At 45.1% G+C, this 11,832-nt stretch overlaps 1 protein-coding gene across 8 annotated transcripts in view; it reads right to left on the bottom strand.

Moving 5' to 3' along the window:
- Nucleotides 1-6,549: 6,549 nt before the first annotated feature.
- Nucleotides 6,550-11,832, bottom strand: part of GGTA1 (glycoprotein alpha-galactosyltransferase 1 (inactive)) — a 68,825-nt gene continuing 63,542 nt past the window's right edge. For all 8 annotated transcript variants that reach the window (XM_066256336.1, XM_066256330.1, XM_066256335.1 and 5 more), the window contains one exon: nucleotides 6,550-8,895. In XM_066256336.1, the coding sequence (XP_066112433.1) occupies nucleotides 8,202-8,895 (694 nt within the window). In that variant the 3' untranslated portion in view covers nucleotides 6,550-8,201. The remainder of the gene's footprint in view (nucleotides 8,896-11,832) is intronic.

Here is an 11,832-nt window from a genome sequence, read left to right as displayed (position 1 = left end):
ACTGGAGAAAAGAGGATTTGCCATAATGGGAGGAAGTACAAAAACAATGGCTCCGGACCCTTTGTCTCCAGCTCAGTAATCAGAAGCAGTAATCAGCAATCAGAGTGCAGATTCTGGTGTTTGCAGGACAGGGTTCTTTATTCCCACCCCGAATTGCACAAGCTACATGCAAGCTGCTCCGGGAACACATGCCCAGCTGCCTGCCAAATGGCTGCAAGTGAGGAATGGGTAGCTGCTACTGTGCTAAGAGTTGAAATAGACTGAACTTAATTTTAATTTATCAGCCAAGTTTCAATAGACTCCAGAGTTCCCAAACAGTTACATCAGACAGATTTTATCAGTGCAATTATTGTCTAGGTGTGGAGACAGATTCCTTGGTGCTTCCTACTCCACCATATTCCCAGAGTTCTCTTTACTTGAAAAGGTTTTTAAAATCCCAGTGCCTGCCCCATACCTACTGAGTCAGATTCTGTGGAATCAGAACCAGGCATCAGTATTAGCTCTCCAGGTAATTCCAAAATACAGCTAAATTTGAGGACCAGTGCTTTATGGCTCCTACAGCTAAGAGAGAGACATAACTTCTTTGAGATACTCTGTACTTTGGAGGCAGTATCCCACACATGAGGGTATCTAGCCGCCTCCAGTTTGCCTGATAACTGTAACAGGCAGTGAGCTTCCAGTGGGAGCCTGGACAGCGGGAAGCTCCCTCGCTGGTCTGGGTTGCAGGCGAGTTGTCCTGCCCCTGGATCTCTTATGACCACCTACATCGTACATAGTTCAAAGGGTCTAAGCAGACTGTGAGGATGGATGAAGAATGTGGCTAGCTAGCCTCGACAGAGAACTTACAGCTGAGGCCCACTAAATTCTAGAACAGATAATTATCATTTTCTTTTAAATATGAGTTAATAAAAACAAAACTTTCCTTTTTTCCTCTTTTGTCTCTCGCTGTGGACTTTATAGTGTTTGAGTGTGAGCTGAATTTGTTATTTATTTTATGGATTTCAGAATAGCCGGATGGGCTCTCTAAAGAACGAAAGGAGAAATAGTTCTTATCTGGAGATAGTACACTCTGAGAAGCCCGGCCCTCTGGCATTATCTGTGAATTCTATGGTCTGCTGTTAGGAGGGGGGGCTGGGCTAGAGTAGTGCATAATGTTTTTTATTATGGTAGCAGGGCATATTTTACACATGTGAGAAGAAATGATTGAGAGCCAGACCACTCCAAGTGGAATGCAGTAGACATTTTTAGAGGCTTCCACCCAGCTCACAACAATAGGTCTTTGTCTGAGAAACTACCCCCTATTATGATCCGCCCTCCAATAAACTTATCCCAGGGCACAGCTGCTGGGAGCCTGAGTGGATGCCGTGCCACTTGGGTTTTTTTTCCGGGAATTTAGAATGTTGAAGGAAGAAGCCCTGAGTCATATTGGCAGACCTGCAGGGGGAATTCATCATTTTCTGCTGTGAAAGCCTCTGAACTTCCCTGGCCCTCGCTCACGGAGGCTGGCTATAGTGATGTGCACAACTAAAATTTTACACAACTAACTTCTGAAACAAAGAAAGGTGAAAAGGAAAGGAAAGAAAGGGAAAAAGAGACCTGATTGCTAGTGTTTGCTGATTCCCATGGTGTAAACATTCCCGCTATGGCTGACAGGAAGCTACCACAGTGAGGTCGTGAACAGGGAGTTAGGAAGTACTGCACACAACAGGCCCTCCCAGCAGGAATAAACCAGCTTCATCACATCACCGCCCAGTTGTCAGCTCTGCCTGTATTCAGGGGAACTCTCCACTAGCCTCCCAAAACTCTCTTTTGGGTTTGGACAGCTCAAGAGGATGTCATTCCTTGCAACCAAAATGTATTTAATATATCAAAATAACCATCTTTAGCCTGACCAGGCGGTGGTGCAGTGGATAGAGTGTCGGACTGGGATGTGGAGGACCCAGGTTCGAGACCCCGAGGTCGCCAGCTTGAGCGTGGACTCATCTGGTTTGAGCAAATGCTCACCAGCTTGGACCCAAGGTCGCTGGCTCGAGCAAGGGATTACTCGGTCTGCTGAAGGCCCACGGTCAAGGCAGATATGAGAAAGCAATCAATGAACAACCAAGGTGTCGCAACAAAAAACTGATGATTGATGCTTCTCATCTCTCTCTGTTCCTGTCTGTCTGTCCCTGTCTATCCCTCTCTCTGATTCTCTCTCTGTCTCTGTAAAACAACAACAACAAAAAACCCACCTTTATTCTGAACAGTTACAGTCAATTCACTGAAAGTGTGTTCTAAATTTGGCTGATTTTTCACAGCTGCATACTTTAAATATTTATAGCTACTTTCATTTATATGTCAGATTCATATCTATTTCTATAAATGAACAGTCTTAACCAGATCCAGAAAAGCATTTTTTAAAATCACTGCAGTTGCTTAGAATAATACTGTAATGTTTGGAAATTTCTGCCCTCCAGTGTCCAGTACAGGGAACTGCTCTGTTCTTTTGTCTTAGCCATGAATTTTATTGGAGAACTAACAAGTGAGTTCCAATAGTTATCAAGGACTATTACTAGGGTATCCACACATGGGTATTATGCATAGTGGCTCTCCCATTCTTTTTTTTTTTTTTTTTTTTTTTGCATTTTTCTGAAGCTGGAAACAGGGAGAGACAGTCACACAGACTCCCGCATGCACCCGACCGGGATCCACCCGGCCCGCCCACCATGGGGCGACGCTCTGCCCACCTGGGGGCGATGCTCTGCCCATCCTGGGCGTCGCCATGTTGCGACCAGAGCCACTCTAGCGCCTGGGGCAGAGGCCACAGAGCCATCCCCAGTGCCCGGGCCATCTTTGCTCCAATGGAGCCTTGGCTGCAGGAGGGGAAGAGAGAGACAGAGAGGAAGGCGCGGCAGAGGGGTGGAGAAGCAAATGGGTGCTTCTCCTATGTGCCCTGGCCAGGAATCGAACTCGGGTCCTCCGCACGCTAGGCCGACGCTCTACCGCTGAGCCAACAGGCCAGGGCCGGCTCTCCCATTCTTAATGAAGAATGTGTGGCTCAAAAATTCAAGAGAATTTTACACCAGGGTTTCTCAGCCTCATCACGTTTTGAGCCACACAGTTCTTTGTCACAAGGGCTGTCCTGTGCATGTTAGGATGTTTAGCAGCATTCCTGACCTTTGCCCACCAGATGTGAGTAGCACCCCTTCTCAAGTTGTGACAACCAACAACATCTTCGGACGTTGTCAGATACTCTTGGGGTCAGGACGGAGACCGGGGAGTGGAGGGGGTGAGTGTGCTGGTGCAGTCATCCTGGGTGAGAACACTGCTCTACCCCGAAACTGCAGTTGTCTCACACACCACGGACTGGACAGCGCTGAACCCAGAAGCTTATGCACCAGGTTGGAGCCTAAAGCTCAGGCTGAGCCCCCTGAGCTCCTGCACTGTGTACGGCAGGAGGAAAAGCTCCAGGTGCCAGATAGAAAGTTATCTGAATCCACAGTCAAATTTTTTTTAATTTAAATTTAAAAAGCACTTCTTATGGGGCATGATGGGAGTGGATGTGATCATTCATTCATTCATCTTGTAGATACTCATTAAGCAGTGCCTCTGTGATAGGTGATGTAACAAGTGTTGCAGCTAATGCAAAAGCAAACTGCAGTCCGGCCTATAAGAAACTAATTCTTCTAGGCCCTGGCCGGTTGGCTCAGCAGTAGAGTGTCGGCCTGGCGTGCAGGGTACCCAGGTTTGATTCCCGGCCAGGGCACACAGGAGAAGTGCCCATCTGCTTCTCCACCCCCACCCCCTCCTTTCTCTCTGTCTCTCTCTTCCCCTCCCGCAGCCAAGGCTCCATTGGAGCAAAGATGGCCCGGGTGCTGGGGATGGCTCCTTGGCCTGTGCCCCAGGTGCTAGAGTGGCTCTGGTCGCGGCAGAGCGACGCCCCGGAGGGGCAGAGCATCGCCCCCTGGTGGGCAGAGCATCGCCCCTGGTGGGCGTGCCGGGTGGATCCCGGTCGGGCGCATGCGGAAGTCTGTCTGACTGTCTCTCCCCGTTTCCAGCTTCATAAAAATACAAAAAAAAAAAAAAAAAAAAAAAAAAAAGAAAGAAAGAAACTAATTCTTCTAGAAGGGTTCAGTGGGGATATTTTCAGTTACAAGAGACAGCCCAATTCCAACTGATTTCAGCAATAATGGTACTTTATTGGCGAACACATTCACGAAGCCCACAGGCGGTGCAGGCTTTAGGGACTGCTGGAGCCAGTGGCTCACAGTTGTCATCAAGGACTGAGTGTCCTTTAGTTTCCCTGCTCTTCCAATCCTGTTGTCAGTTTCTGCTGATGTCCCTGGTGGTCACCAGATGTGTTAGCAGCTCCCAATATTCCATGCTTCCTCATTTCCCGAGGACCTGAGATTTCTGTTGATTGACTAGTTTAGGTAACCTGCCCACCCCCAAATCAATCATTGCCACCAAAGGAATGAAAGGTGCTAGTTGGCTTAGCCTGGATCACTTGCTCCAACCATGACACCAGCTTGCGTGGAAATCAAATGGACTCCGTTAAAAAAGACCAGGCATTGCTGGGACGGGGGAAGAACCACAAATGCTGGGCGGATGTGAAATGCTCACCCAGCCAAAGTGCTCTCATGGTCTCTGCCACCTTTCACAGTCTCGGCCAGGTGATTCCAGCCAGTCCCAAGGCCCCAGCACCATTTGTGTGGGTCTCTGTGAAGGTCTTACCAGTCTTCCGGGCTTTCTATCCACTGCTCCTCCCTCTGTAATCTCATTGTCTCTGCTCCTCACAGGGACCCCCTTCTCTCAATACGCAGTTCAGAATCAGCTCCTCCGGGGCTATTTCCACCTCACCAGACAGCTTTCCCTCCTCCACATCCCCTTAGCCCTTAACTTGCCTGTGCCCTGTATTGCTCAGCTTTTGTTTGACTGCTTTCCCAACTTGGCTATATGATGAGTTTAGACCTACATTTTACTTCTGAAGAGTTTTTGGTCTACTAAGTTCTTTAATGCCTAATAGAGGAATTGAGAGCTTTCGATGGGGATTCTTTGGTAACCTCAAATTTCAAAAACATGGTGTGTGTGTGTATGTGCGTGTGTGTAAGGGAGTGAAAGTGAGGGAAGCAGACTAGGGCTGTGGAGAGAGCAAAGGATTTAGAATCAGTCCTGAGTTTGAATTCTAGCTCTGTACCCTTTCAGATCTGAGGTTTGGCAATGGATCCCTACTTAACCCTCCTTTCTCTTCTTAAAAAGTATGTGTTGTATGTTATGCATTCATGCTTCCTGATGCTTCACGCTTCTATGCTACCATGTTATTGTTACATAAGGTATATAATAAATACTTGTAAGTATTGCCATAGCTGTGGTTCCATTAATCAATCACGTGTGACTTTGGCTGGGAGAGATCAAAGATGTCATTCCTAGACGGATAAGTCGGACCCTCTAGCCTTACAGAAGCTTCTCCCCTTCAGCTGCATGTGACCCCCAGATTAGAGGCCAAGTGGGAGGAGGCATGGCTGTCCCTTCCATCCGCCCCTTTGCTCATTTACACCCTCAAGGCACTTCCTTGGCAGAACAGCTCATTTGCCCAAAGGGCTTATATCAGCCCTGAATGCACTATATAAAGAATGACCATAACCTTTTATTTTTTTTACATGATGCATTTTAACTACTTCAATGCATTTGGGACAAGTTTAGTGTATGAAAGTGGGAAATGGTACGGCAAGAAACACATCTAGTTTTTAAAACATTCTTATGGCAAAGATGCCCCTTTATAAGACTTCTGTAAAGTTGTGTTTTCCTTGATGTGAAACGTGCTCCTCCTAAATGTGTGGTGTCAACACATTTATCCTTGTCAGGTTCTGTTTCACCTTCAGCCCCGCACTTCCCAGCTGAATGGCTTAACCTTTCTGAAACTCACCTGTTCATCTGTAAAAGGGGAGTAATTCTCCGCTATGAGGACATCATGCCCTGATATATATCCAGTGCACTACGCTCAGCCTGTTCCCCTTTAGCCCTCATATTTGTCACACACGCCCAGACTGCTGGAAACCCGGCCTTCACTCAGGCCTCCTTGGCCGGTTATATTCCCCAGAGGTCAGGACTAATAAACCCAGATATAGTTAAGAGTTGTTTACTCCCTTTGCCCTAGTGCCCCACCCGGGCTTCAGGGACAAGCTGTTTCATACTGGATCACACTGGCAGTTAATTACTACAACATGGCACTTTAGAAAGCTCTATATGAGCATTTGTTTTAAAAGTTTGTAAATCTCAACCATGTTCATTATCTTTGTTAGAGCGGACACATGTGTAGAAGGACACGAGGAGTTTCTGGAGTCTAAGAACTCAAAATTCTAGAATTGACAATTCTGAACATCTTTGGGAGAAAATGCACAACCCATGCATGACCAGACCAGTTTATACTGAGAAAATAATTTATTCAATTGTAAATCAGTTTTATTTTTTTTTAATGTTTAAGAATAACCATGAGATTTTTTTAGTCCATTTTGGACCTGAATTTAAATGAATAAAAAACAAACAAACAAAAAACAAAACAAGATTCCCTTAAAAGTAAACATTAGCCCTTTAATCTTTCAGGATAGGTCATTTCTTTGGTTCAGGACTTAAACCATTAACTTTTCCTACTCCAGAAGGTATTCCGGAAAACGAGTTACAGAAAAGTCCTAACTGATGTGTAACCTCCTTTTTATTTTACGAAGTCTGCTTCTTCAGGATTTTTGTTAGTTTTGTTTTGCTTTGCTGCGTTGTGGTATTTTTTGGCAAGAAGTGAAGAGTCAGAGCACAGAGTAACTGTAGAGAAAATGTAGGTTCCATCTGACTAGAGAAGCCCATTGTGCTGAACATCAAGCCAATGCAATGATTTTGCAAATAAATCATTTAAAAATAGGAACAAATTACTTACACTGGAATAGAAGTAAAATATAAATATGTAAGTGTCACTTCCTAACTTCTTTTACATTGAATTGTTTAACCTTAAATAACATGTAGGATTTCATAACTTCTCTTAGAGAAGGGAATTGAGTATTAAGCTGTTCAGTCATGAGGACTGGGTCTCCCATTGCCATCTCCTCTGCTTTTGATATAAATCTATTAACCATTTTATTAAATGTGCCTGGCTTTGCACCTCGTTGGCACAGACAGGGTAGGGGGAAACAAGGTTACTTGGTGGGAGGGCTTTTCCTCTACGCCACTGCATATGTCAGCCCTCCCAGTGGGGCATGACAGGCTGAGGGGCCCCGAGCACGAGCACGTGGCAGCAGGACTTGCTGAGGACTGATTGTCATGAAACCCAGGTCTGAAAAATTTAAAAGTTTAACTCTTTGCAAGTCTCTTCCGTCTCCTGTGGGCCTTCTTCTTTGACACCATCCGCTTCTCCTGGCCAGCGAGCTGAAGACTCAAGTGGCAGAATCTGGCAGACAGAATAGGACTTGGGAAAAACAAGAGGCATCCTCTATTTAAGTCCCCTCTGCTCTGGTTGTCACGGGATTGAGGAGGCTGGAGACCATCCACATTGTCCCCCTCCCATTCGGCGCCTGGATCCATGCTGTATTTTAAGTGCCAACCCCACGTCCTGTGCTCCTCTGAGGTGGCACTGCCCAACTGTGATCAGCTTCCTCTCTTTCCAATCTTGCTCTATCACGGCAAACTCATTCTGAGGCTTTGTCTCTGCTTCCCTCAGATTCCCTAAGACTCCAAACATTCCCCACCATGACATCCACTGGGAATCTCAACCGGTCTTCTGCACAGAAGCCAGACAGCATCCTGAGAACTGGCCCGAAGCAATCTGCTACTGACACCATGTAGCGAGTGCCGCGTAGACAGACTGTGTCCTCTCTAAGAGTTCTCCTGCTGCAGAACCACCCGTGTTGCTTTAGACTCGGCACCCTTTCCTACGGTACATCACCTGGCACAAGGAGAATGTTTCTGGCTTTTTCTTTGCCTGTGAAAAAAATTTTTTTTAGTTCATCTGGTAGTATTTTCCCCAAACCCAGGATAAGAAATCATTGGGAATTTACATCCAATCACCAGAGTTCCATTCTCCCGTGTTTAAAAAGTCAAAGTTACAAGGAGGAATAATGTCTTGCTGGGTTGGTGTTTTGTTAGTATTTTTTTAAGTTAAAATTAAGTGTTACTTTTCTGAGGAAGTAGCCAGAATACTCTCTCAAATTCTGAAACCTTACTGGCACAATTTAGAGTCAGACATTATTTCTAACCAGATTATATTCTTTTGTCTGCCACGATATCCTGACAGTCTTAATATCTGAAGGCAGGCCTATATGATAATCCCAGCAATATTCTGGGGATAAGATTTTAGTGGGTTTGTTGAGGAGGAAATACTTGTTTAGGTGGCTTTCGTCGTGCCACTCAGCTTCTATGTCATTTTGCTTGTCCAGGAGGATTCCCTTGAAGCACTCCTGGGTGATGTTTAGGACCTGAATGGGTGTTCCTCCAAAAATGGCCGCATGATAATAAAAATCCCCTTGGCCATATGGAATGTATGCTGCGGACTCCTTCCGCCTCTCGTAGGTAAACTCGTCAGGGTCTGCCTTGTACCACCAGGCCTGCAGCTGAGCCACGGACCGGCCCAGGGTCTCCACTCCAAAGCTGTCTTGGAAGACCTGGTCCACATCCATGCAGAAGAGAAAGTCAACCTCATGCTGGATGTGACTCACAATGTGCTCCGCAATGGTCCTCATGCGCATCATACTGATGTCTTGCCACCTTTTCTCAGGCTTGACCTTAGACACTTTGAGGGAACGCAAAGGACCCAGCTTGACCACAGGCAACCTGGAGACATCATCCACCATGATGTAAAATATGACTCTGTGGCCAACCATGAAGTGCTTATTAGCAGATGTTAAGAATTCCTCCAAATAATGTTCAATGTATCTGAAACAAAGAATAAAAGGATAAATGTAACCTCTGGGACTCCGCAGGAGCCCATGCACTATTCTAATCATTTTGTTTATATTTGGAAGTTTGGGAGACAAATGTTTTTCCTTATCCCAGGTGTCGGTTTTCACCGGTACTGTAACATTCCTGACTGCTCTGCCTGGGGAGGTGGAGTGACTTATCCCACTGCCAATTTTGGAAAAGCAACTAGGCATGCAGAGTCCTGCCCCTCCTCCTCTCCTCTCTCTTGGAAGCTGATCAGATGGAGAGAGTATGTGTGCTCTGGGCCTTACAGTACGTTTAGTGGTACAGGCCCTGCTCTCATGTCCAGAGGTCTGAAGTTTCTAGTGCTGTAGTTGACTGGGTGCCTAAGTCTTTCTAATTCTGCAGTTCAATGTTAGGAGAGCTCGTGCCTGCAGATATAAACCACATTCTCCAATACCAGCTTCAACTGTGCTGAGGTTGATATTAACTATCATCTGCCTTACTTAGTTTTTTGTCTTGGTTTAGACTTTGGGCAGGCAAAGGGGTGCGAGTGATTTTTTTCTCCCCAGCTTCATTGTTATATAATCAACATATAACATTGTATAAGTTTAAGGTGTACAAAGTATTGATTTGATACACACATATATTGCAAAATGATTACCACCTTAGTGTTAGCCAACACCTTCATCATGTCACATACCGTAATTACCATTTCTTTTTGTTTGTGGTGAGACCATTTGATATACCTTCTTAGCAACTTACAAGTATATATAACAGTATTGTTAACTGTAAACACCATGCTGTACATTAGATCCCCAGAACTTACTTATAACTGGAAGTTTATACCCTTTGACTAATATCAGGGGGTGCTAGTTCTTGAGCCTCCCTCTAAACCCCCAACCTATACCCCAAATGTTGCTACTACCCTACCAAATGCAACTGCGATGTGACCCTTGGGTTCTTTGGGGACACACTAAGTAACCATCGCCACTCTGGGACCCAGAAAATGAGTTAAGGGACATGGATATCTATGCACATTCTTCCATCTTACTTATTCACCCTAGGAGCCTCCCACAGGTAGCCCCAAACCCCAGTCCATTCTCCAGACACCACCATTATAGGATGCATCCACACACCAAAGCAAACAGCCTCTGATTAGGCTTATTTTAACTTCCTTTTTCTTTTTTAAAAAGTCTTTATTTTTTGTAACATTTTCAGGTTCACTGAAAAATTAAGCCAAAAGCACAGAGTTCCCAAATAGTCCCCTGCCCACCCCCCCCCCATCCTTCTCCACTTAAAAACGTTCAGTTCCAGGATGATTGATGTGTTGCAATCAATATACCTGCACTGACACATCATTATCACCCCAAGTTCACAGTTTACATTAAGGGTCACTCTTGGTGTAGTACACTCCATGGGTCTGGATCAATGTGTAATGACGTGTATCTTTCATTATGCACAGTCTTATAGAGAGTATTTTCATTGCCCTCAAGTCCTGTGTTCTACTTTTTCATCCCTCCCCACACTGATCTTTTGGCAACTACTGATCTTTTTACCATCACCATAGTTCGGCATTTTCCAAAATGTCATACAGTGTGTAGCCTTTTCAGATTGATTCCTTTCACTTAGCATGTAAGGTTCTTCTGTGTCTTTTCATGACTTGATAGCTCATTTCATTTTAGAATACCGATTGTACTGATAAATTCCCCTATCTGGAGGTACCGCAGTTTACTTATCCATTCACCTACTGACAGCCATCTTGGCTGCTTCCAACTTTGGGCAATTATGAATACAGCTGTTATAAACGTTTTGTGTGCAAGTTTTTATGTGGACGTAAGTTTTCAAGTCCTTTGGGTAAATACCAAGGAACTCAATTGCTGGATTGCACAGTAAAAGTACATTTAGTTTTGTAAGAAACTGTCTTCCAAAGTTCCTGTTACTTCCCAGCATTTGGTGTTGTCAGTGTTTTGATTTGGGCCATTCTAATAGGTGTGTAGTGGTATTTTAACTATTTCTCTATTCATTACAAAAATGTCATGATGATATCCTCTGTAACCCAAGCTACACACTCACTTGTGAAGCCATGGGTACCAGAAAAAAGAGGAAGGAGTAGAAAGATGGCTTAACTCAACTCACACAAACCATAGTCTCAGGCTCAGTGCACGCAAACTGAATTTAATGGTCTGATCCCAGTACCGGCCAATCACGCTATCTTGTGAATAATAATAACTGGCACTTTTCCCTTTGGTGGCCGCTTGGATCCCCTTTCTTTACTACCAAATTGAAGTGTGTTTTGAATGTTGGCCTTTGGAAACCTAAGTGCTTACAGCAGGGGTCCCCAAACTTTTTACACAGGGGGCCAGTTCACTGTCCCTCAGACTGTTGGAGGGCCAGACTATAAAAAAAAATATGAACAAATCCCTGTGCACATTGCACATATCTTATTTTAAAGTAAAAAAACAAAACGGGAACAAATACAATATTTAAAATAAAGAACGAGTAAATTTAAATCAACAAACTGACCAGTATTTCAATGGGAACTATGCTCCTCTCACTGACCACCAATGAAAGAGGTGCCCCTTCTGGAAGTGCGGTGGGGGCCGAATAAATGGCCTCAGGGGGCTGCATGCGGCCCACGGGCCGTAGTTTGGGGACCCCTGGTTTACAGTATTGAGTCTTTAAATGGAGAGCATTTAACCTGCAATATAAAGAAGAACTTCAACGTGGCTCTGTGGTTGATGGCTAGGAAATTCTTTGGTGCTCTACACATTTAAGAAAAATCTAGGCCCTGGCCAGGTGGCTTAGCATTAGAGCGTCAGCCTTGTGTGTGGAAGTCCCAGATTCAATTCCCAGTCAGGGCACATAGGAGAAGCGACCATGTGCAGAATTCTCCATCCCTCTCCTCCCTCTCTTCCTTTCTCCCCCTCCCTCAGCCATGGTTTAAAGGTT

This window comes from Saccopteryx bilineata, chromosome 2 (assembly GCF_036850765.1).
Source record: "Saccopteryx bilineata isolate mSacBil1 chromosome 2, mSacBil1_pri_phased_curated, whole genome shotgun sequence".
NCBI lineage: Eukaryota > Metazoa > Chordata > Mammalia > Chiroptera > Emballonuridae > Saccopteryx > Saccopteryx bilineata.
Note: the sequence above shows the minus strand (reverse complement) of the source record. Positions and strands in the feature narration are given on the sequence as shown.